This window comes from Megascapheus bottae, chromosome 37 (assembly GCF_031878675.1).
Source record: "Megascapheus bottae isolate mThoBot1 chromosome 37, mThoBot2.hap1, whole genome shotgun sequence".
Lineage (NCBI taxonomy): Eukaryota > Metazoa > Chordata > Mammalia > Rodentia > Geomyidae > Megascapheus > Megascapheus bottae.
Window position 1 is genome coordinate 1,291,992 of NC_143545.1, and position 24,695 is coordinate 1,316,686.

At 61.3% G+C, this 24,695-nt stretch overlaps 1 protein-coding gene across 3 annotated transcripts in view; it reads left to right on the plus strand.

Moving 5' to 3' along the window:
• The window catches only part of Tspan9 (tetraspanin 9), a 61,341-nt gene extending 40,061 nt beyond the window's left edge, over positions 1 to 21,280 (plus strand). For all 3 annotated transcript variants that reach the window (XM_090325343.1, XM_090325344.1, XM_090325342.1), the window contains 6 exons: positions 19,005 to 19,196; positions 19,374 to 19,448; positions 19,650 to 19,751; positions 20,047 to 20,178; positions 20,287 to 20,370; positions 20,931 to 21,280. In XM_090325343.1, coding sequence (XP_090181469.1) covers positions 19,005 to 19,196; positions 19,374 to 19,448; positions 19,650 to 19,751; positions 20,047 to 20,178; positions 20,287 to 20,370; positions 20,931 to 21,002 — 657 coding nt within the window. In that variant the 3' untranslated portion in view covers positions 21,003 to 21,280. The remainder of the gene's footprint in view (positions 1 to 19,004; positions 19,197 to 19,373; positions 19,449 to 19,649; positions 19,752 to 20,046; positions 20,179 to 20,286; positions 20,371 to 20,930) is intronic.
• The last annotated feature ends 3,415 nt before the right edge of the window (positions 21,281 to 24,695 follow it).

A 24,695-nucleotide genomic window follows, 5' to 3' on the forward strand; every position in this document is an offset into this window, starting at 1 on the left:
GCGCGGGGTGGGCTCCCCCCTCCCTCCCCCCTCTCTCCCTCCCCATCCCTGCCAGAAGGAGGGGTCTGAGATGCCACGGAAAAGCTTCCCGTGGGACTGCCTGTCTGAATCGGGAGCTGTGGGTGGAAGATTGACAAGATGCAACCCCACCAATGAGTCCCCATCTCTTCCCCGCCTGTGGGGCGAGGGCGGGGCCTGCCCCCCCCCCCCGTTGCCTGGAGAGGGCCAGGGTCCATGTGGACCCCCCCACCCACCGCATGTGTCCTGGGCATGCTGCAGGCTGGCTGCATGGCAAGTCCCTGTCCAGCCTGGGGCTCTGTTTGTGGCCGAGGTCTTGTTTAGCCATAGTCTTGTACCAGTCTTGGGACTTGAACTTGAACTCAGGGCCTGGACACTGCCCTCGAGCTTTTGTTTGTTTTTGCTTCAGGCTGGTGCCCTACCACTTGAGCCACTGCTCCACTTCCAGTTATTTATTTATTTATTTTTGATGATGGGGCATGAGAGTATCACACACTTTCCTTCCCACGGCTGGCTTTGAACTGTGACCCTCAGATCTCGGCCTCCCGAGTGGCTGGGGTGACAGATGTTTCCTTCTGTCTTGGCCGCTCAGCAGGTCCTGGACCAATGGTGATTCCTGTCTCACGGGGCGGGGGGGGGGGACACTGAGGCCTGGGGTGAGGAGGCCTCTCCCCCACCCCCAGACAGGACTGGCTCCTCGCCTGGCTTACATTTAGATACATCTCCATGACTTGGGGACCCCAGCGTCCCCTGGCGAGACACTGTGTAGGGAGAATTTGTCACCTCAGGTCTGTAGGAAGCAGAACCTTGACCACCACACCCCCTCCCATGGCGGGGTCGAGGGGGGGCTGTCACTTCCGGGGAGCTGGTGATGGCGGGGGGGGCTGCCTTGTGGGACGCCAGCCCCTTTCCCAAATCCTCCTCAGGATTCTTCCATCACCTTCTCTCCCTCCTCTGCCCTGCCTCCCGCCCCCCCTCCCCTCCCCCCTCATCTCCTGTCCCAGGCTGTGCCACCCTGCTGGAAAAAAAAAAGCAAACCAGCCAACCCCACCAACATCTCTGCTCAACTCCCAGCTTCAAGTTCAAGGTTGCCTGGCCCCTTTTTGTGACGAGGATGGTGGGGGGGGAGGCACTTGAGCAGGAGGGGGGTCGGTCCACCCCCCCCCCAACCCTGACATTGCCAAGGTGGCTTCAGTCTGCTCCTGGCAAGAGTGAGAGAGAGGACAGATGTCCCAGCACATTCTATCCATGTGCGTGAGGGACCGGGCTTGTTTCTCTTCTGTCCCCAGAGGAGGAGGAGGAGGAGGGAGGACTCTCCAGGACTGGCCCCTGACCTCCTGAGCTCCCCTTTCGAGGGTCACCGGGAAAGGAGGGGTCCAGTGTGTGCCGTTTGGTCGTATGCCGCTCTACCTGTGCTCTGGCTGGGTCTTCTGAGGGGTCCCTGCGTAGTGTGACCACAGGCGTGCCTCTGGTCACTGTGACACAGCCCGAAGCCCCGGTCTGAGGGGATTTCATGTAGCAGTTAACACCTTAATCGCTTGGATGGCAGCTTGATGTGGAATTTTGGCAAGAGGGGTGGGAGGAAGAAGTGGCTTTGCCAAGCCCCCCCCCAAACGTGGCCGCTGCCCCACGGCAGCTGTCTGCAGAGGCGCCCCTGAAGTTCAGCATCTCTGGGAACCCCCACTCCTGGGCAGCTCAGACATGCACAGGGGGCTCTGGTGGGCCCTAGTGTCCCCTCAAGGGGGCCTGGGAGACCCCCTCAGTCTCATCAGGGCATCCCTGACCCCATTCAGCCCCAGGGCTCGTCTCCCCGCCATGGTTTCAGGCGCTTGCATCGACAGGCATTGGCGCAAATTTGCTTGCTTGAGTTTATCTGCCCTGGGGACACTGGAAACTGGCAGGCGGTGATGGCTTCTGATTCAGCAGCCGAGGTGTGCGAGAGGGCTGGGGGCTGTGGGGGGGGGTGTGCCTCGCAGACCCTGGGGGCAGAGCATGTGGGTTATGTGGCATGGGCGGGGCTAGAAGGCTTATGGTATGATGGGCAGGGCACAGGGCGGGGCTAGCAGGTGCAGTGGGCGTGGCTGTGGGGAGTGAGTCCCGAGGGCCAGGCGAGCAGGCCTTGCTGTGGACCAGCTTTTCGTGGGTCCTCTTCTCTGGATTCCCCCAGAGATGAGGAAACCAGCCCTCCCCGGGGTGCTTGCTGGGCAGAGTGGACACGGAGGCCAGCCCCCCGCCCTCCCCAGGGGTGGCCTTTGACTTTATGGAAACGGAGTTACAGAGTCCAGTGTCCAGATGGCACCGTGCCCAGCTGTCATGGAGTCAGGAGGTCCCCGAGCTACCCCCCGTGGGTGAGGTTCGGCCAGGGCTGTCGCCTTGCCCACAGGAGCCGGCGTGAAGAGGCTGTGCCCAGCCAGCTGTCTGTGGCATCTGATGGATGGGTGTGCTGGTCGGGGAGTCCCACAGGGGCCGAACACGGGGCCAGGGTGGGTGGCACGCCCCTGGCTGGCAGGGCAGGCCTCATGTGGGTGCCTGCTTTCCGTCCTCAGCCCCCCACTCCCTCCTTGGGGCGCTTGTTTTCGCCGGGCTGTGCTTTGGCGCTCTGTTCCAAGGATGAGTTTACGCCGGACCTCCCACCCCTTCCCAGCTTCCTCCAGGCAGGGACGGAAGAGGGGTGGGAGGAGAGCTGAGCTCACAGCTTGGCCGGCTGCCCAGTGCTTGGACTTTGCAGCTCTGTGTGCGTGTGTGTGTGTGTGCGCACACGTGCATGCCTGTAAGCGTAAGGCAGGCTGCACATCAAAACAGCCTGGAAACTTCTCCCCGAGCCCTCTGAGTGACAGCCCACATTAGCCAGTTCTGACCATGCATGGTCACGGCTGCCAGGGCCCTGAATCCTCACCTGGCCTTCCGAGGGGGGCTGCAGAAAGACTGGCGCCCCGAAAGGGTGGGATGGAGGAGAAGATAAAAGTGGGTCCCAGAGGGTGCAGGGGGGCAGGGAGGGGGGCCCCCCTCAGATGGCCCTGGCTCTGCCCCGGGCCACTCTCCTTGCTGATTAAGACCTCGCCAGCTGCTGCGTTTTCAGCTCTCCTGCCACTAACAAGGGCTTCTGGTTAGAATTTAGGTCATTGCAAAAAAAAAAAAAAAAGAAATCTCTGGGTATCCCTCTCCCCACCCCTCCGGCAGTCCGTCTGGAAACCCCAGACGGGGTCAGGCATAGAGGCCCCGGGCCTGCAGGCGTCAAGGCTTCATGGAGCCTCAGTCGGGTGTCTGGTGGCCTACGATGTGTGGCACAGCATTGTGTCATGGCGGGGGGAGCCACATGTAGGGTCTGGGGGCCCCCAATGGTGGCTGTGAGCCTCGAACTGCGGTTTGTGCCCAGCAGATGCGTTCTGACTCCCCGGGTCCTGTCTGTCTTCTCTTGTGGATGGTGACTGTGACATGTGTCCCCACAGATGGCTCTGTGCAAGCGCAGGATCTGAACGTGCACTGTCAGCCAGCAGCTCGACCCCTGCCCAGGTGGCATCGTCACCGAGGCAGGGGACACCGAGGCAGGCGACAGCTGACCTTTCCTGGGCTTTTCCCAGTGCACTTCCAGCCTGGTGTCTTAGGTGTGCCATACGGTGAGGCCACCCTGTTTTCATGGCACTGCCACAAAGGCCATGGAAGGTCTGGTGATGGCTTGCAGGGCCCCCGCGCCCCCGCCACCCTCCGTTGTCTATTAACCGTCCATTAGCATGCGACCGTGGCGTCGCCTCTGGTCGTGTGATTTATGTCACCCAGTGTTGCTTACAAATTAGGAGCTGCTTTTTCTGCCAGGTTGGCTCTACCCAGGATGTGGAGTTATCGCGGGTGACATTTGCACACGTGGGGCATGGGCCCCGGTCCTCATCCACACAGGGAAAGCCCACGCCCAAACCCCAGGACCGGTGTCTTTTACATTCCTTCACCTCCATTTACTCACTCGCCACGTTCTTGCATTCGTCCCCCACCGCTCATTTACCACCATTCATTCCCCGTCGTGGTGTGAGCACTGCTTCCCCGCACCTCTCTCTTTCCTCTCACAGGGCGTGTGAGCTCTTGGGACGGGACTCAGACCCCAGCCGGTCACCTCATAAGCTGCGTCTGAAGTGAGCAGGGGGGCCAGGAAGGCACCCAGTTTGGTGCTGGGTGTCGGGTTAGGGGCTGTGGCTTGCTTTTCCTGGCCAGGGAAGAGTGGAGGTGAGGGCATCTGGGGGACGGGACGCCCCCCCCATCTCACTCACGGGGGACGTGGAGGCCAGCCACGCCCCTGCAGCAGAGACCACGGGCCCCACGCAAGGTGCAGCCCCTTCCATGGAAGAAGGCAGGTTTTCTGTGCAGCTGCAGAGCTGGGGGCCTAGTGTCCAGACAGCCAGAGCCAAGACTGGTCCCTGTGGGAGGGTGGCCTGCCCCCCCCCATTGTGGGGAGATGAGCAATGCTGCCCAGCTTGCTCGCACCTGACTCACGCCTGTTTTCCAGCCCCCCTTCCTGTGCCCCCCCTTCCCCCCTCCCTCCCTCCCTCTCTCCCTCCCTCCCTCAGCAGCAATTGCCTGCAGTCTACAGAAACACAAGGGAAGCCCCCCCGCCCCCAACTGCGTATGCTATGATTGGGGCTGTGGTGATGCGTTCCGCTGGGCAGGCACCCCGAGGCCAACATCGAACCCCAGCTTCCGGCCTCTGCCTGCAAGCCCTGCATGCTGGCGGGGGAAACAGAGGCCACAGTGGGGCAAGGCTGAGGGTGGTTCGGTAGGGAGCAGATGAAATGCAGCACAAGGCCAGCACAGGAGTCGGCGAGTCTCTGCTCGTGGCCTCAAGCCCACATGTGGCCGGAGGTGGGGGTGTCCCCCGGGCTGGGCCTGGTCTGGGCTGTGCCAGGCCTGTAGTTGGGTCTATTTCAGACCCAGGGGCGTGGGGTCCAGGGGGCTCAGCGGCCTGTGTGCCACACACCTTCCTCTCCCTGTGGACCTAACCACTGGGGCTTTCTGTCTGAACCCTCCAGAAGATCCCCGGGCCCTTTCTGGACCCCGATCCCGGAAGGTCTGTGGGTGGACCCCTGCCCGGAGCGGGGGTGGGGGTACTAGGGGATACAACCACAGAGACAGGGCCCTGACACCCAGGCCACCGGCCCTCCACCCTGTGCATGCTTTCCACATCCACCAGGCCCTGGGAGTCCACGTCGTGGTGGCCCAGAGCTGTGTCTGCTCTCCCCCTCCACCATCCTGCATCCGTTCCTCCTGGCAGCCGACCACGGGCTCCCTCCCCGAGTTCCGGGCCTCCTCAGTCAGCTTTGATTACTCATTTGGTAAATTAGCAAGCATGGCAAGTGATTGATTACTCAGGTGGCATCTGATAAAGACAAGGGTGCCAGTGGGTTAGGAGAAAGACAGGAGACCAGATCCCAGCCCCACCCCACAGCAAGGGATTGTCACTGCAGGGCTGGGGTGGGCGCTTGCGCGCGCTCTCTCTCTCTCTCTCTCTCTCTCTCTCTCTCTCTCTCTCTCTCTCTCTCTCTCTCTCTCTCTCTCTCTCTCTCATTCTACCAGTCTTTGGCCTTTTTTGGTAATGTTAGCACTCCTCTATTTCCTTGTATAATGGCTCTTTCTACACATTGACTTGCTTTTGAGCTGTATTAGCATCTATTTTCTCTGGTGTTTGTGTGCTGTGGATCTTGAACTCAGGAACTCGTGCTCTCACGAGGCCCTTTTGCTCAAGGCTGGCACCCTGCCTCTGGCTTTTCGTTAGTCCACTGGAGATGAGAGCCTTGAAGATCTTTCTGCCCGGGCTAGCTTTAACCTGCGATCCACAGATCTCAGCCTCCGGACTAACTAGGGGTTCCAGGCGTTGAGCAACAGGCTGGGCTCGGGTGAAAATCTTCATGATGGTGCAGGATGCAGTCTTTGCTTCATTCCCTCGAGTCCGTGAGGCCCCTGTCCCCAGCCTGGAGGCCTGGAGCTGCAGCTCAGGAAGCAGCAGTGGCTGGCTGGTGTGTGTGTGTGTGTGTGTGTGTGTGTGTGTGTGTGTGTGTGTGTGTGTGTGTGCGCTTGTGTCATGAGTTGGGATGTCCTCACACTGTCCCCAGCCTGGAGGCCTGGAGCTGCAGCTCAGGAAGCAGCAGTGGCTGGCTGGTGTGTGTGTGTGTGTGTGTGTGTGTGTGTGTGTGTGTGTGTGTGTGTGTGTGTGTGTGTGTGTGTGTGTGTGTGTGTGTGTGTGTGTGTGTGTGTGTGTGTGTGTGTGTGTGTGTGTGTGTGTGCGCTTGTGTCATGAGTTGGGATGTCCTCACAAACCCAACCTACCCAGCTACCGTCTCATCCCCAAGCCTCTGCCAAGGGCCTATAAAAAAAGATGAACTGTTTAGCCAAGATGGGGGAGGAGGGGAAGGGAGGCCCTGCCGGAGCTGGGAAATTGACATTTAGATCCCATCCTGGGGCGTCGAGGGTCTGAGGGGTGCCTGTGCCCCCCCCACCTGCGGGCCCCCGGCCTGCCCTCTGATCTGGCCAGTGCACTTGGGTCCGGAGTGTGGTGGGTGACGGAGCAGGGGGGGTCACTGGTCCCCCGATTCTGGCTGCTCTGTCCTCACTCCCACACCCCTCCAGGGCAGGGCTTTGGCTCCCACTCTTGTGTGATTTGGGGGCTCTGTAGCGGCGATCCCACCCATGCCAGCCTTAATTCACAACATGTACCTGGCCACTACAGTTCACCCCGCGCTGAGGGAACGGGCTGAAGTCCTGTGCCAGGTTAAACTGAGCTGGGGCTCGGCCTGCCATCTCTGCTACTCAGGAGCTGAGATCCGAGGATCGGGGTTCAAAGCCGGCTGAGGCAGGAAAGTCCAGGAGACTCACCTCCAGTGAACTACCAAAGCAGGGAAAAGAAAAGCAGGGGGCCAGGAGCGTGGCCCAGTGGGTTTGATTCCTTGGTACCACACACACAGAAAAAGTCAGAAGTGGTGCCGTGTTAGAGCACAAGCCTTGAGAAAGTCCAGGGACAGTGCCCAGGCCCTGAGTTCAAGCGGTGGCTCATACAGTAGAGTGCCAGCCTTGAGTGACAAAACGCAGGGAGAGCACTCAGGCCTTGAGTTCAAGCCACAGGACTGGTACAAGAAATAAAATTAAATACAAGTAAATAGAATAGGCTAGAACCTGTGTCTCTGGGAAGCTCGGGTGTCTAAACAGCTTTGGCTGGGTGGCACGGCGAGGGTCTGAAGGCCGATGGCTGGCACCGTTCACTCGGGCACGGGAGCAGAGAGCGGGGGCAGGTGCGTGTCGAGAGTTCTGGAGACTCTAGAAGCTCGGGGACAGAGCCCAGGGCCCGATCCAAGTCCTGGGATCGGCACCAGAAAAGAGAATGAGCAGAGAGAAGGGTGGGGGGGATGTGGTCACCGCGGGCCTGAGAGGGGCAGCAGGCAGGCGGGCTGGTATCTGTCCGAGGCAGGGTGTGTGAGTCTCGCCCTGTGCCTTCCGTCACCAAGCGTGACATTCTTGGCATGCCCTTGCTTCCCAGTCACAGTGTACTCATTACTTTCTCTGTCATTTTTATTTTTATGTTTTGGCAGCGCTGCTGTGCTGTGTAGACGCGAGGCCTCGTGCTTGCTCAGCTGGTTTTCTACCATGTGAGCCACACCTCTGCTTTTGGCTTTTTGCTAGTTCATTGGAGATGAGTCACGGATCTGTCTGCCTCGGCTGGCTTCGAACGATAAAAGCGTTTGTTACTTGTGCAAAGCGTTGGGGTTTTATTCATGTTCCTGATTTAAAAAAAAAACAAAAACAAAAACATCTCTTATGTTTTGGCTTGTTCTGGGATTGGAACTCGGGGCCTTGTGCTTTTTGCTCAAGTTGCTTATTTGCTTAGCTGGTGTTCTACCACTTGAGCCACAGCACCATTTCTGGCTTTTTCTGTGTCTGTGGCACTGAGGAATGCTAGACAAGCAAGCACTCTACCACTAGGCCCAACTCATTGTTTCTTTTTACCGGGCTTTTCTGCCTGCCCTGGCTTTTCAGACTGAGGTTTTCCAGATCTCCACCCCCTAAGCAGGCAAGATTTGAGGCTGTGAGCCCTAAATGTGCCTGGCTAAAAGATGGTCGGGCTGACCAGCCTCCGGCTCCGGCCCTGTCTGCGGGTGAGGTTGCTGACATTCTGAGTCCAGGCTCCAGCTGGGGTCACTGGTGGGTACGCCACAGGCCCTGGACCTTGTGCCCAGGGGCCCCGGGGGAGGTGGCAGGGTTCTGCCAGCCTGGCACTCTGGCATGGCAGCGTGGCATAAGTCATTGGCTTAGTATAGAATGGAATGTTTCTGGCCGTGCCAAGGCCTGGCTGGCAAGCTGAAGTCTGTGGAGGGTAGAGCTCCCCCTCCCCGCCCCCTCCCCACTGTCCCTTGTGTGTGGAGGGGGGTCAAGCAGGTGAGCCCTGGAAGTTTCTCTGAATATCTGACCATTCCTTCCTCCTCTCCTGGGTGGAGCCGGCAGCTACCCAGGGAAAGGAGACTCTGCCCTCTTCTTCCTCCTCCCCACCACCTCTGGGGTCCCAAGCTCCCCCCCCCCTCAGGACTCCCTAGCTCCTGGGGATCAGTGATTGTCCCCCAAAGGCCAAGTTGCATCTGGAAGCTTCCCTGGTGCCCTCGGGAGTCCTGGACAAAGCTTAGGGGAGGCCAGACTCCGCGGTGGACAGGGTGTTTTCTCCTTTGCCATCGAACCCCTGGCCTGCCTGGCACCGCTCAGGGGAGTGGGGCCAGGCCTGCCTCTGCCGTCCTCCCGGGCCCCTGCACGAGCGGGCTTGGCCCGTGCTGACGGGGGGGGGGGGGGGGAGCCACTGAAGACCCATTGATTTCCTGTGATCTCAGAGGCGGGCCGTCCAGTCCGGCCAGCAGCCAGGGCACAGGTGACAGGGCTCGGGGCCATTTGGGGCTGGTGCCATCTCTGCCTGGCCACCCCTGTCCCCTGTGCCCGCTAGCCCTGCCCTCTGGAAGCCTAGGCTGTGGTTGTCGGCTGTGGGGATCGAACTCAGGGCCCGGGCGCTGTCCTTTCACCCAAGGCCGGCGCTTCACCACGTGAGCCACAGCTCCACTTCCGGATTTCTGGTGGTTCATTGGAGATCGGAGACTCTCGGACTCTCCTGTCCAGCCTGGCCTCGAACTACAACCCTCAGATCTCAGCCTCCTGAGTGGCTGGGATTTCAGGCGCCGGGCAAGACTCCCATCTTTTCATGGGGGGTTGTCATTCATGCAGGTACCCCCTGGAGAAGCGAACTGGACCCCCTCTTACCCCCCCACCAAGGCCTGGAGATAATCCATCCTGTTATTTCTCTACACTATGGCAGAAGGTGAGGGGCTGGAGGCTGGGCCTTGCTGCTTGCTCCTGAGCCGGCCCCACCCCTGCCCTGCTGGGTCCCTGCCCTGGGGCGGGGAGGGATGTGGGGATGGCCTGGCCAGATGGCGACCCGACCTAGCGACCTAGCGAAGGGGACCAGAGGGCCTCCTTCGTCATGGTGGGAGAGGGGGTAGGGGAGCCAGATCCCGAGGCTGCCAGGCGGGGGTGCGGGGGGAGGCAGTGAGAAGGCCTTTTGGGAAGCAGAGAGTCCCCAGAGGCCCACAGTCCCCCCCTGGCTGCGCTGGCCCGTCCGGGTTCCCGCTGGCAGAACTTGGTTCTGGACCGCGCTCAGCCCTCCGACCCGGGCAGCCAAGCAGCCGAGCAGGTGCCTGGACCAGCGCACGTTTCCTGCACTACGAGAGGCCCGGGGAGGTGCCAGCCCGGTTTCCGCTCTCCGTGCTCTGCCAGAGGGAGGTGCCCAGTGTGTGTGTGGGGGGGGCAGGAAGGATGTTTGGAGGTGCAGTGGGGGGGGGGCAGGAAGGATATCTGGGACTGCTTTCTGGGTTTGCTGTCCTGGGTGGCGGAGTGAGGCTTGGTGAGGCTTTGTCCTTGAGGTGACCTTGTTCCCTGCGTGGCCTGGCTGCCGTGAGCTGCCACGGTCACCTGCAGCAGGACGGGGCCGGAGCTTCGTTTACCTTGGGAGGAAGCAGGTGGGCAGACATCTGGCAGGACTTCCCAGGAATGGGACTCCAAGAAGTCCAGCTGTCTTATCAGTGCCAGGGGTCACAGCTCTGCAGCCCACGCCTGCAGAGGAAGTAGTGTTGGTGGGGCTCGGGACTCTGTCCACGCATCTGTCCTGCCCTGCTCCACTCCTGGGCACCGGGGCTGGACTGGCAGCTGCTGTCAACCCACGAGGACCTGCCCAGGAGCAGAGGCAATGATTGGCTTCCATTGCAGGCCACTGGTTTGTGGAAGACAGGCCCTGAGCCGGGGGACAGGCCCTGAGCTGAGGCTGAACCCCACTCTGCTGGGCAAGGCAGGGTCAGAGAGAGGAAATCCCTGGGCCACTGAGAAAATCCCTTTGGCACCCTTCCCTGGCCGTGCCAGGCAGAGACGGGCCCAAGGTATGTGCGTGTGGGGGGAGTCGGGGCAGGGACCCACGGCGTCCTGACCTGCAGGAGCCCCTCCTCCTGGGTGGACACTGGCAGGCTGACGGGCGCCCCGGGGCCCTTGGTGGAAACACGGCTCTGCTCTTTGGCCTCTGCCATGCCGTGTTGGGCCTCTGTGTCTGCCTCGCCCGGGTCCTCAGCTTGCTGGGTCCCTGTAGCTGACATTTCTCGTCCCTCCTCCGCCTTGTGTCTTTGTGTGAGCCTGCGTGGCCGGTCCTGGACTTGGTGTCCCCCAAGCTCCTGTGTTCAAGCGTGGCGCTGTGCGGCTTTGAGCCCTGGCTCCACTCCTGGCTGGTTATGATTGGAGATCAGAGTGGCTCAGGGACCGTCCTGCCCTCGGGCTGGCTTTGAACCTTGATCCTCGGATCTCAGCCTCTTGAGTAGCTGGGGTGCCAGGCGGGTGCCAGGCTGGACGTCTTCATTTGAATCCGCGGGCGTGGGGAGCCCTGCTCCGCCTGGAATGTTGGCAGGTGCCCGCGTTTAGGCCATTATGGGCTGAATTCCACGCGGTGGCCCGGGCCGGGCTGAGCGGCGTGGCTTCACGGGCCTCCCGCAGCCCAGCCCCGCAAGGTCGGTGTGTCAGGATCCCCTCTGTGGGAGCTGGGGCCGCGGAGGCTTGCGCACCCCTCCACCCCACGGGCCCCCGGGGCCCCCCGCTGGTTCTGTGGCGCTCATTCCCCACCCCTCCCTATCGTGGCCACGAGCGCTGCGTGTGGTGAGGAGCGCTGAGTGACCCCTCACCTTTCCACCTGCCATTGGGATTATGTGGGGTGCCCTGAGGATGGGACCCTGACCCCTCCTGATGGACGGGCAATGGACACACAGGAAGCCACCCTGCTCCCACGTTCCAGCCGGTCTCAGAAGCCAGCAGTGCCAGCCGCAGCAGGCCACGGGCAGGCCACGGGCACGGGCTTTCTCCCTGCGGGGATGTGTGCTGGAGGCAGGCAGGGCTCTGGCACCACCTTGTGAGCAGCTGGAATTCCGGGCAGGAAGCTGGTTCTTCTAAAGACCAGTGTGTTTGTGGCTATGGAGCTAGCGGGTCATCAGCGGCGGCCACGGGACGAGCAGAGGGGTGCAGAGACAGTGGAACTGAAACCCAGCGCCCCCCCTCTCCTCCCAAGGGGCCCACGCACCCCTCCTGGGGCAGGGTTGTTGTTGATGGTGGTGGTGGTGATGGTGGTGGTGGTAGTGGTGGTGATATTGTTGGTATTGGTGTTGGTGGTGGTGGTAGTGTTGTTGGTGGTGATATTGTTGGTAATGTTGGTGTTGGTATTGGTGGTGATGTTCGTATAGGTGTTGGTGGTGTTGGTATTGGTGGTAGTGTGATATTGGTGGTGTTGGTGTTGGTATTGGTGGTGATGTTCGTATAGGTGTTGGTGGTGTTGGTATTGGTGGTAGTGTGATATTGTTGGTGTTGGTGGTGGTGGTGGTATTGGTGTTGTTGGTAGTATTGTTGGTGGTGGTGATATTGTTGGTATTGGTGGTGGTGGTATTGGTGGTATTGGTGGTGCCGTGGCCAAGGTCACCTTTGGCTTTGAGGACAGAGGGACCCAGGGCAGTGTCCGCAGTCCCCGTGGCCTCGCAGGGCCGGGCGCGCGGTGCAGGTTGAGGAGAGTCCAGGGCGGCCCCTCCGTGCTCACTTGCCGTGGATGGGGGGGCAGGGGGAGCGGGACGTGGTGGGGACCACGGCCGGCCGAGGGCCTGGCGCAGGGCGGGGGGACCGGCATCGAGGCGTGGCTCTGTGTCCTCCGGTCCATCCTCACATCCGCCCTGCAGAGCCGCCCTTAGTGCCTGCCTCTGCCTCCGGGCGGCCCCTCGGGCCAGCTGGGGAAGTGTGGCTGGCGGGGTCCAGGCCTGGGACCTGGACCTGGAATCGGCCGGCAGGAATGTTTATCCGGCAGGTGCTGGCATGCCTGTGGTGTAAGGGTTCCCACGGAGCCAGCGGAAGCCCCGCCCCTCCACAGGGCCCCCCACCCGTGCTCCCCCTCCCCCGATCATCCCTCCTTCCCCCCCCCCCCCCCCCCCCCCGCCCATGCCCTTTTATAGCCTCCTGCATGCCCAGGGCTGGCCCCGTCCCCACCACAGCTGGAGTCAGCTGTCGGTTGGGAATCCTTCCCCCAGCCAGGGCTCTATGGTACGCAGCCAGAAATGTAAGCCCAGGGTGTTAGGGCTTGGCAGGTTTCCCGTGGCCTACTTAACACACCCTCCTGGAGCAGAGCAGGCAGAGCAGGGGGCTCACGGAGGCCCGTCTCGGGTGGGCCAGGGGCTGTCCTGGGACTCTGAGACCCAGTGAGAGCCCTCCCCCCACCGCCCTGTGGGTTCTTGCCATCCGAAAAGTGGGTCCACACTGAGCTGGCCCCCGAGGGACACCTGGCCCCATAGAGAGGAAAACGAGTGAACGAGCAAAAAGCTAGAACAAGAGGCATGGCTCAAGTGGTAATGTACCCAGCTGTGAGGGAGAAGGGCGAGCGAGACCCCGAGTTCAAGCCTCAGTGCTAGCCAAGAAAAAGGAAAAGAAGCTCTGGCCTGTCACCCCAGCTACTGAGGATCAGGGTTCAAAGCCAGCCCGGCAGGAAAGCCTGTGGGACTCTGACCTCCAATGAACCCCCAGAAAAGTAGAAGTGGAGCTGTGGCTCAAAAAATGGTAGAGGGGCCGGGAGCGTGGCCTAGTGGTAGAGTGCTGGCCTAGCATTCACAAAGACCTGGGTTTGATTCCTCAGGACCACATACATTAAAAAACAAAAGCCAGAAGTGGTGCTGCGGCTCAAGTGGTAGAGCTCTAGCCTTGAGAAAAGTCCAAGGCCAGCGCTCAGGCCCTGAGTTCAAGTCCCAGGACTGGCAAAGAAAAAAAAAATGGTAAAGTGTCAGCCTTGAGCAAAAGGAGCTCAGGGACAGCGCCCAGGCTCTGAGCCTGCAGTCAGCAGAACAGCCAGAAATGGGGCATGCGCTGGGCTTTTCATAGAGGCCATGGGGGTGGGGGCCTCACCCCACGGTAGTGGTGGCCACGCAGGAGCTGACCTGAGGAGACGCCGCCCGGGGCCGATCTGGATTTGAACCAGCAGCTGACTGGCAGCGGGCAACTGCAAAAGAAACGGAGCTGTGCCCCGCCCGGCTCTATTATTAAACGCTTCTCAGCCACTCGCTCCTTCTCCTAATCACCATTTTTGTGACGTCACCTCTCTGGCTACCCCAAAAGAAAAGTGACGAGGAGGGTAGGACTCCTTGGTCAGTCCCGGTGGCGTCTGACCAGTGCTCGGAACAAACTCACTGCGGGAGGCTGAGAGCTGAGGATCACAGTTCAAAGCCAGCCTGGACAGGAAGGTCGGTGAGATTCCTATCTCCAGTGAGGGCCTCAGAAAAGGCCGGAAGTGGAGCTAGCCTTGAGCAGAGAGAAGCTGAGGGACAGCGCCCAGGCCCTGGGTTCAGGCCGAATGGAAGAATCGTTCTCTCCGTCTCCGTCTCTCCCTCCCTGGTACCGAGGCTGGAATTCCGCCTGGGCTCTGTCCCTGAACTTTCTTGCTCACGGCTGGTGCTCTACCACTTGAACATAGCCCCCACTTCTGCCTTTTTTTTTTTTCTTTTTTTTTGCTGCTTCATTGGAGATGAGTCTTACAAACTTCCCAGGCTGGCTTGGAACCTGCAATCCTGACATCTCAGCCTCCTGAGTAGCTGGGATGGAGCCCAGGTGTTCTGAGGGCGCTGCCCGCACAGGACAGCTCGGCACAGCCATGCTGTGGCTTACCCAGGCCCGGGATGGCACCTGGCACCTGGCGCAGGCGCAGTGGTGGGGCCGAGCCCGCGAGGCCACAGGGAGCCCTGGTGGTGTGTATAAATAGCGGATGACAGGGCAGGAGGGCGGCCTCCGGGAGCCGGCCGTTTCGAGAGTGCCCTGGCCAGGGCCAGGCCCAGCGTGGTTGGCATGCCCACAGCGCCCCCACTCTGCGCTCTGCAGACTCCTCTGTGTCACCTAAGGCCACAGAGGCCCCAGAGGTCCTCCATGCCTTCCCTGGCCCCCTGCAATCCACAGCCAAAAGCTGGCCTGGCTGGGCCTTGGCTCCTCCATTCTCCCAGGCCCTGGGACCTGTCCTGGCTTTTTCCTCTGAACCCCTCCCAAGGCTGCAGGGAGGTTGTACCCCATATCCAACTTCTTTCTTTTTTGTCGTCGGTGGGGCTTGAACTCGGGGCGTGCGCACCGCCGTCCCCGAGCTCTTCAGCTCAAGGCTGGCTCTCTGTCACTTCGAGCCACAGCACCACGTGTGGTTTTCTGGAGATCAGAGTCTCACGGACTTCCCTGCCAGGGCTGGCTTTGAACCTCGGTCCTCGGATCATGACAGGCCACTCCCATTGTCTGTTTTTCTGGAGAAGGGAATCCAGGAGGGAGTCAGAGACTAGGCCAGTTCCAGGGGGTCCTGGCGTCCACCACACACGGGGCCCACACCGGTGGCTCTCTGGGCACCTGCAGGATCACATCGGTTCTGTAGACGCCACGCTGCCCCTGGATGGGCCACACGCCTCTTTTGTGGGTGTCCTGGAGTCCGTACCCCGTTTCTCTGCTTACAAATGTTGTTTTGAGCTGGGCACATATGTTCACACCTGTGCTATCAGTTGCTCGGGAGGCTGAGATCTAAGGATCACGGTTCAAAGCCAGTTTGGGCACAAACGTCCATGAGACCTTTATCTCCAACCAGCCAGCAAAAAGTCCAAAGTGAAGCTGTGACTCAAGTGGTTGAGTACCAGCCCTGAGTAAAAAAGCTCAAGGACAGTGCCCAGATCTCCAGTGCACACACACACACACACACACACACACACACAAAACAAAAAGTGCTTCTGAGAGACTAGCCACAAAATGCTAGTGTCTGCATTCTGCTCTGCACTGGCCCCCCACCTCTCCCCCTGCACTCCTCTCTCCCTCTCTTTCCCCTGGTTTCTGTGGAATAAGCAAAACAAGTGCAAATGTATTCCTGGTTCTCATATGAAAACGTGTAGCCATTGTTTTTTATTTTATTTTATTTTTGGTTTTTGCTCTTATCAGTGTTTCTGAACCCCACTCAGCTTCCTCTCGGACTGAGCCCAGAGGCCTCCACCCGCCCCAGCACAAAATCAATCCCACTCACAGCCAGGTTGGAGGATAATTAGTAATCTTGATTTTATGTCACTGGGCCCTGAACGTCCTCGGTCTTCTGATCTGTGTGTGTGTGTGTGTGTGTGTGTGTGTGTGTGTGTGTGTGTGTGTGTGAGCATGGTAGGCAGATGTGTTTGGGGTTCAGGCTGAAGAGCAGGCTCTCTGTGGGGTTATTCTTTAATGGGGGGGGTCCTGGGACTTGAACTTGGGGCCTGGCTGCTGGCCCTGAGCTTTTTCACTCAAGGCTGGGCCACTTGAGTCACAGCTCCACGTCTGCCTTTTCTTTAGTGGTTTGTTGGAGAGTCTCACGGACTTTTACTGTCTGGGCTGGTTTTGAACCTGGAGCCTCAGATTTCAGTCTCCTGGGTAGCTGAGAAGACAGGCGTGAATGGCCGGCTCTCTGTTTTTATTTTTGGAGGAGGTTTTGTAGATCCAGGAATTGGCTAGACAAGTGGCTGGGTGAATTTGGCTCATCCGCTGCAGCGCGATGGTTATGGGGGACCCGGGGGCCTACTACCCCGCCACGGGGGGGGGGGGGGACTGGAGCAGTCAGGACACTTTCCAGCCCCTGGAGGGCCGACCTAACTTTGGACTCGGCCAGGGTCCTGGGTCACCGATGGGCCTGGCCCGCCCCGGCCCGCCTCCTCCGGAGCCGGCTTTCCGCTTATCTTAATTTATTGATGAAAACTTGTTTTACAGTCCAGAGCGCAGACAGCTGCGGCTCCCTGCCAAAAGAAAGCTCGTTACAAGTCGGGAAAGCAGAGCCATCTCCCGGAGATGGGCGGCTGGGGACCACAGCGTGCTGTGAGGACTCACGTGGGGGGGGGGGAAAGGGGCAGGGCGGCCACGGGGCGTGGTGGGTGGCCTAGCATGGGACCCCTGTGCCCCTGCTGCCACTCCTGGCTCTGCCTCACCCCCCCCCCCACTCCACCACCTCCTGAGAGATGGCTGGGGGGCCGGCGCCAAAATCCATTCTCGCACTCAGCTTTACACAAGGCACACTGCTGGGTAGTTTTATTTTCCCAAATCTCATTTAATTCTGATGAGAGCCATAGGGGGTGGGCACCATTAAATCCACCGCAGAAATGCAAACACCAGGGGCGGGGAAGGAGGCTCCACGGTGAAGCCCTTCCTTGCCTAGCAGGCATATGAAGTACCACATACCCAGAAAAGATGCAGGTGCACAATGACACAGGTACTCGGAGGCAAAGGATTCCGCCGGCCAGAGGTCCTTCCTCCACACCCACCCCAGCTCAGTCCTCCCTGCTGGCCTGGGCAGTGGCCAGAAGAATCTCCTAAATCCGGTGCTTTTATTTTACATTTTGCTCTCTCTTTTTTTTTGGTTGATTGTGGGACTTGAACTCTGGGCCTGGACGCTGTCCCTGAGCCCTTCAGCTCAAGCTACCGCCCTACCCTTGAGCCAAGTCCCACTTCCCGTTTTCTAGAGGTTAATTGGAGAGAAGAGTCTCAGGTCCTTTTGTGCCCAGGCTGGCTTTGAACCTTGATCCCCAGATCTCAGCCTCCTGAGTAGCTGGGATGACAGGCGTGAGCTGTAATTTAAAAAAAATATTATAAAGGCAATGTGCAAAGGGGTGAGGTAAGCGTGTGTGTTAAGTGCAGCCTCCAGACGTATCTCCTGTGTTGTGTGTGGCAGAGTGTAAGGATTGTCTTAGAACCACCTCCCCCTTCCCGAATCATCATCAAAATGTAACTAGGTTGTTGATATGCAGATTGTGTTATGTAATGTTTATTTGGAGGCAAATGGGGCCCCTGAAATGGGGGTGTGATATTCCTGTCACCTATAAAGTCAGGGTGTTGAGACTGCCAAGTGGAGTTGTGAAGAAACTTGAGGGGAAAAAAAGGAAAGATTCCAATAAAGAAGGGCCAGGGGTGTGGTGATACACGCCTGTAATCCCGGCTCCGAAGGCTGAGACGGAAGGATCTGCTTCCCAGGCCAGCTTTGGAGAAACACAAGACCCTCACTGAGAAACAAGTGAAAGCAACAGGGCTGGCCCCCCCCCCAGTAGTAGAGCAATCACCCAATAGACACAGGAACCCCCCAAAATGACCCCAAGGACTCATGGCATTCAGCTTTAAATCCTGCACAAACTGACTGAGAACATTGCTGGGGTCTAGGCTAGATTAGGAGACGCCACCAGCCGTCCCTCCCCGAGGGTCGGGGGGACCCTTGGGGCAGGGTGGCCACCCCAGTGTCCTGCGCTGTCCTCAGTCTCCCGGGGCCAGGCGAGCTCACAGCCGGCGTGTCAGGCTGGGATGTTTGGATTTTGCTCTTTTATCTCCCATATCCACTACTTCATGAAATGCCACTGAGCCACAGGCCTAGACGGCAGGGAGTGCTATGGGCAGAGGGCTGGGAGCAGGGCCACCCCACCAGCTTCCATAGCTTTAGAGACAGCGGGGGAGGGGGGGTCCCAGGGTCCCCCACTGTGCCCTGCAGCGTGGAGAGGAGGTGTGGCCCCCCTGGGGAATCAGGATGCCCAGGTGGACACAGGATTGGGGCAGGGCACTGGCTGACATCTGGGTGGCGTGGGGCCTGGAGTGCCAGGTGGGAGAAGCGGCTAGCCCTGCCACCCTCAGAGGCGCCCCTGGCCTTCCTGGGAGGGTGATGGAGGGAGGTGGAGGGGGGACTCACAACTCCTCTCCACCCCCCCATAGTGCCCACTCCAGAGACTGCCAGCGCCTTTTCCGGGTCCTCACTCCAGGGTCTGGCTTTTTAGAGCAATCAACCTTCAGTGGACTTCCCGGCGTGATTAATGAAAGGGAAATTGACTCGGCAGCAGCCCGGGACTGGCCGGGTGGAGAAAGTCCCGTGGTCAGCCGGGCTGGGAGTTCGTGCATGGAGAACGTGCGGCCAGAGTGCCATCTAGCGGCTCCCTCCGGGGTGACACCCGGGCCCCCAGGAGCTGGACAGGGCCAGGGCTGGGAATGGGCACAGAGCCTGCAGATGCCCAGACCGGGGCGGCGGGCGTGTGTGTGTGCGTGTGAGATCCTGCGTGTGGACTGTCGCAGCCAGGGCATGGCCCGGGAAGGGCAGGCGAGTCTGGGGGGCGGGGGGCGCTGGTCCTGGGGCTTGAACTCAGGACTCCAGGCTGGACCCCTTGAGCCACAGCCCCACTTCTGTCTGTCTGGGTTGGTTCGTTGGAGCTGAGGCTGTGATGGGCTTTCTCGCAGGCCCCGGGGCTGGCTTTGAACCTGGATCCTCAGCTCCGCTGCGGCGCAGGGATGGTCGCGTGGTTCTCGCTCTGATCTTGCAGAGTGAGGTCCCCCCCTCTTCTGCGCCTCAGGCTGGGGTGGGGGCTGTGCCGGCCTGGTGGTGACCTGACCCCCCTCCTCTCCCCCTCCTCTTTCTCCTCCCCCAGCTCTGCGGCTGCGGGCTGCTGGGAGTTGGCATCTGGCTCTCGGTGTCCCAGGGCAACTTCGCCACCTTCTCGCCCAGCTTCCCCTCGCTCTCCGCGGCCAACCTGGTCATCCTCCTGGGCACTGTCGTCATGGTGACCGGCTTCCTGGGCTGCCTGGGGGCCATCAAGGAGAACAAGTGCCTGCTGCTCAGCGTGAGTGGACCCCACGCGGGACCCCGTCCCCCACCGCCCCCCGGCCGGCCAGGCCCGGCCAGCACCTGCCCCAAGTTGGTCCTCAGGCCTCGGCTAGTGAGGGGTCTCTGGTGCCCGGGGGGGGGGGGGTGTCCCGGGTCCGGTCATCCCGGCCCACACGGGACGTGTTCTCGACAGTTTTTCATCGTCCTGTTGGTGGTCCTCCTGGCGGAGCTCATCCTGCTCATCCTCTTCTTCGTCTACATGGACAAGGTGAGGCGGGGAGGGCGGCCGGGGGGGGGGGGAGATCATGGGGGAGAGGGGAATCCAGGGGGGAGGGGGGATCCCCAAGCAGGGGGGAATCCCTGTGGGGTAGGGGGATCCGGGGCGGGGGGGAGGATCCCGAGGCGGGGGGCGACCCCCCACACACACACCCCAGAGGCCTCCCCGGCTCACGCTGGACCTGCCCGCCAGGTGAGCGAGAACGCCAAGCAGGACCTGAAGGAAGGGCTGATGCTCTACAACACGGACAACAACGTGGGGCTCCGGAACGCCTGGAACATCATCCAGGCCGAGGTGGGGGCGGGGCCTGGAGGGGAGGGGCGGGGCCTGGAGGGGAGGGGCGGGGCTCCGGAACGCCTGGAACATCATCCAGGCCGAGGTGGGGGCGGGGCTCCGCGGGAGGGGCGGGGCCTGGGAGGGGCGGGGCTCCGGAACGCCTGGAACATCATCCAGGCCGAGGTGGGGGCGGGGCCGGCGGGAGGGGCGGGGCCCGGCAGGGCCGCGGGTCTGGTCCCCAGCGCTGGTCCCCGGCGCTGGCCCCCAGCCCGCCCCACCTCACCACCCGCTGTCCCCGTCCCTGTCCCCGCAGATGCGCTGCTGCGGCGTCTCGGACCACACGGACTGGTTCCCGGTGCTCGGGGAGAACACGGTCCCCGACCGCTGCTGCGTGGAGAACGCCCAGGGCTGCGGGCGCAACGCCACCACGCCGCTGTGGAGGACGGTGAGGGCCCCCCCCCCCGCTCCCCCTCCGCCCCCCCCCGCCCCCTCCACACGCCGGCCCGGTGCGGGGCCCGCCCTCACCCAGGACCTCGGCCTGGCTTCCTCCCAGGGCTGCTACGAGAAGATGAAGCTGTGGTTTGAGGACAACCGGCACGCGCTGGGGGCCGTGGGCATGTGCGTGCTCATCCTGCAGGTGAGGCCCCGCCGGGGGGCCAGGCCCGGGCCCAGGCCCCAGGGAGGACTCACCGGGGTCCCCGGGGCTGGGGGGACTTCAGGACTCACCGGGGTCCCCGGGGCTGGGGGGACTTCAGGACTCACCGAGGTCCCCGGGGCTGGAGGGACTTCAGGACTCACCGGGGTCCCCGGGGCTGGAGGGACTTCAGGATTCACCGGGGTCCCCGGGGCTGGGGGGACTTCAGGACTCACCGGGGTCCCCGGGGCTGGGGGGACTTCAGGACTCACCGGGGTCCCCAGGGCTGGAGGGACTTCAGGACTCACCGGGGTCCCCGGGGCTGGAGGGACTTCAGGACTCACCGGGGTCCCCGGGGCTGGAGGGACTTCAGGACTCACCGGGGTCCCCGGGGCTGGAGGGACTTCAGGATTCACCGGGGTCCCCGGGGCTGGGGGGACTTCAGGACTCACCGGGGTCCCCAGGGCTGGGGGGACTTCAGGACTCACCGGGGTCCTCGAGGCTGGCGGGACTCGGATTCGGGGCCCGGGCCCCTCCTCCCTGAGCCGCCCCTGGCCCTCCAGGTCCTCGGCATGGCCTTCTCCATGACGCTGTTCCAGCACACCCGCCGCACCGGGAAGAAGTACGACGCCTGAGCGCCGGCCCTGCCCGCGGCGCCTGGGAGACGCCAGAGCTGCCCGGCCCGGGCCTCGGAGGCTGGAGGCTCGGGAGGAGGCCGGGCATCGGGGCTTCCCGGCTCTCGCATCTGCACACTTGCCAAAGACGCTGGGTGAGCTCGGCCCGGGCCAGCCCTGCCCCTGCCCGCGGCCGTCCTCCACCCGTGCTGGAGACACCGACCCGCCGGGGCCTCTCCCGCCTGACCGGGACTCGGCTGCGTTTGTGTTTTCTAAACTTCCCCTGACTCGGGGCTTCAGGAATGTTCTGACACGTAGGTGACTTTCTCATCTGTCGCTGGTTCCTTCCCCTGTGGGGGAGGGCAGGGGAGGGCGGGGTCCCCTGAGCCCATGCGGGGCTCCCAGGGGGAAGGGGCACAGCCAGGCCCAGTGGGGGGGGGGGTCCTTGGGGATAGGGGGGCCGGCGAAATGCCTTCCAGGAGCACGGCCTGAGCTGCTGTGGCGCTGCCCTCTGCCCCCCGCCCCCCGCCGTCCAGTGACTTCCAGACACCCCCCACCCCCCCAACCCCTGTGCAGGCGTCGGCCGGGCTCCTCACACATTCCTGGGCTCTGGTACTCCCGGGCTTCTCCCTCCCCGGGACCCCAGGTTCCGGAAGGGGCTGCACGTTCGGGGCCTCTGGTGTCTCCGTGGGCCCAGGTCCTGGCAGGGAAGAGGCAGGGGTTGGCGTGGAGGAGGGAAGGGAAAGCCCAGCTGCCCAGGGGCTCCTGGGCCTCCATCTTCCCAGACAGCCCTTCCGCCGGTCCCTCTGCCATCTGCCCTAAGTCCAGCCAGGAGTGCTCTCTGGCTTGGGTTGGGGGCGGAGGCCGTCAGGGGTGAGAAGGATGGGTCACACTCGGGGCACAGGCCTGGGTGGGGTGCAGGGCGCAGCTGGGGTGTGCAGAGTTGTGCTGCAGTTGTTAAATGCTTACAAATGTCAACAGCAAAAGCTCAGGGTGTGGGGTGGGGCAGGGCGCCCCGGCCTCCCTCCCTGCCAGTCCTGAGTTTCTGGGGTGTCCAAGAAGGCACCCACCCCGTCTTGCCTCACCAGGGGGGTGGCTCAGGCCCCGCCCCACCTCCCCGGGTTCGAATCCCACCAGGTGAGGCTGCATGCTGATGTGTGACCCGAGAAGCAGGGCTCACTGCTGACTTCCGGGTGGGCATTTCCCACAGCCGTTGGCCTGAGCACTGCCCCTGGGTGACAGCAGCAGGAATTGGGGGTGCCAGGCTCTCCCGAGCCTCCCCACCCCCCACCCCTGTGACCCAGAGCATCACAGGCTTCTCCCCGCCAGGCTGGGTCTGCATCTTGGCCTTGGGGAAACTGAGGCCCCCTCCCGCCCTGCCCACCTACTGGTGGAGGTGCTAACAGTCAGGAGGGGGGCCGCCCACCCTCCTCTCCCCCCCCATTGCCCCCTCTCCCTGTTGGTTTCCGATGCACTTTCTGCTTGCCACGCCCGGCCCACCACTCCCCAACCCAACCCTGGCTTTATCCAATACTCTGTTTTTAGCATGTTTTTCAATAAAAACGGATAACGTGTTCAGAGCACAAAGCCAGTGTCTCCTGGTGGTGTTTCGTCCATGGCTCAGTGGGGAGGGGCTGGGGGTAGGGTGGGGAGGGAGGTCTGAGCCACTCTGAGCTTGATTGAGCCATCAGATCTGGCTGAGTTTAATCACAGCTTGAGATTGTCTAGAGCTCTAAGATCTCTCCCTCTCCCCCCTCTTTCACACACACACACACACACACACATTCTTCAGACCCATGCTGACATGGTGTTTGGGTCCTGGGGTGAATACTTGGGACCCAGTTTTTTTTGGGGGGGGGATTCCAGGATTCTGGGAATTCGTGGACTCAATGTCCAGTGTGGGGGTCCCCACCCTGTCCCCCACAGACGACTGAGGTAAATTACTGAGACACCCGAGGAGCCCCTTGTCAGAGACAGAGACAAGAGACAGAGGCAGAGACAGTGCCATGGATGATACTAAGATAGAAACTTCCTGATCGCAGCTCTGAAACGAAGATAAAGCAGTCAGATTCCCATCCATACATTCACAAATAGTTCAATTTCCCCAAAAGGGTTCCTTAGTCTAATTTTCTTACCGTCCTCAAAGTAATATATGTATATATATGGTTTTATTGTTATTATAAAGCATATGTACAGAGGGTTACAGTTACATAACATTTCTTTTTAGATAATCTCACCCCTCATTCTCTCAGTCCAAATCTTGAAAAAAAACTTTTTTCTAGCTTCTAGGACAATTTAACGTTCAATTCCTCATTGGACCCTGAATAACACTGACAAGCAGGAATAAAAACACGGGGGGGGAAAAAAAGCCCTTCGTCTTCCTTTTGTCAGTTGTGGGGCTTGAACTGGGGGCCCGGGCGCCGTCCCTGAGCTCTTCAACTCCAGGCTGGCGCTCTACCACTTGAGCCACGGCGCCGTGTCTGGTTTTCTGGTGGATAACTGGAGATCAGAGTCTCCTGGACTTTCCTGCCCGGGCTGGCTGGGAACTGCGATCCTCACATCTCAGCCTCTCAAGTCACTGGGGTGACAGTTCGAAGCCAGCCCAGCTAGATAGGTCTGCGAGGTGCCTGTCTCCAAGAAACCGGCACAAAGCCAGGAGCGGGGGCTGTGGCTCAAGTGGTAGAGCTCCAGCCTTGAGCACCTTCGTGCCCTGCCGAGGGGACCCAGGGGGGCTGGGAGCTGGATTTGGGATCCTGAGATCTCAGGATGGAGGAGTGGGGCGCACGGTGGAGTTGGGGTGCAGGGACGCGGGGTGTGGGCCGGGTCAGCAGGAGGGCGGCTGCAGCTGGCGGTGCAGGCAGCACGCGAGGATCATCCCGCACACCTGCGGGGACAGCGGGTCAGCGCGGCCACCGAGTCCACGGGGGACCCCAGCCGGGCGCCGTGGCTGTGTGGCCCGGGGGTCACTCTGCATCGACAGAGACCCCTCCTCCTGGCCCAGGGTCTCTCGCCTCTCCTCCCAGCCATGAGAGCCCAGGATCGCGGTTCAAAGCCAGCCTGGGCGGGAAAGTCCGTGAGGCTCCGATGGCCAGTCAACCTCCAGAAAATGGGAAGTGGGGCTGCGGCTCAGCCTGCTAGAGCGCCAGCCCTGAGTGAAAGAGCTCAGGGACAGCACCTCGGCCCCGAGTTCAAGACCCATGATGGGCAGAAAGAAGAATATACTAAATCGTAAGTGAAGCTGGGAACAGCTGGCAGCTCACGCCTGCTCAGGAGGCTGAGATCTGAGGACCGCGGTTCAAAGCCAGCCCCAGGGGCTGACACCAAGTCACTCAACCAGCAGAAAGCCAGAGGTGGAGACGCAACTGGAATGGCAGAGCGCCAGCCCTGGGCAAGCCAGAAGGCAAAGCCCTGAGTTCCAGCCCCAGCCCTGCTGCATGCCCCGAAAAAAAACCAGGAAGAGGAAGCTCAGGCAGGATCCCTGCAGGTCCTGGGCTGGGCCGCCCGTGCCCAGCGCTGGCCGGCAGAGGGCACTCCCGCCCCAGGCATGGCCACAGGGGCGGAAACAAGAAAACTGAGGAGGCTGAGGTTCAGAGCCCGCCTGGGCAGGCGGCACAGGCCACAGCGCCCTGGGGATTTGTCGCTGCTGATGTCGTTGGGTCTTGAACTCATGGCCTGGGCGCTCGCCATCCCTGAGCTCTTTCGCTCGGGGCTGGC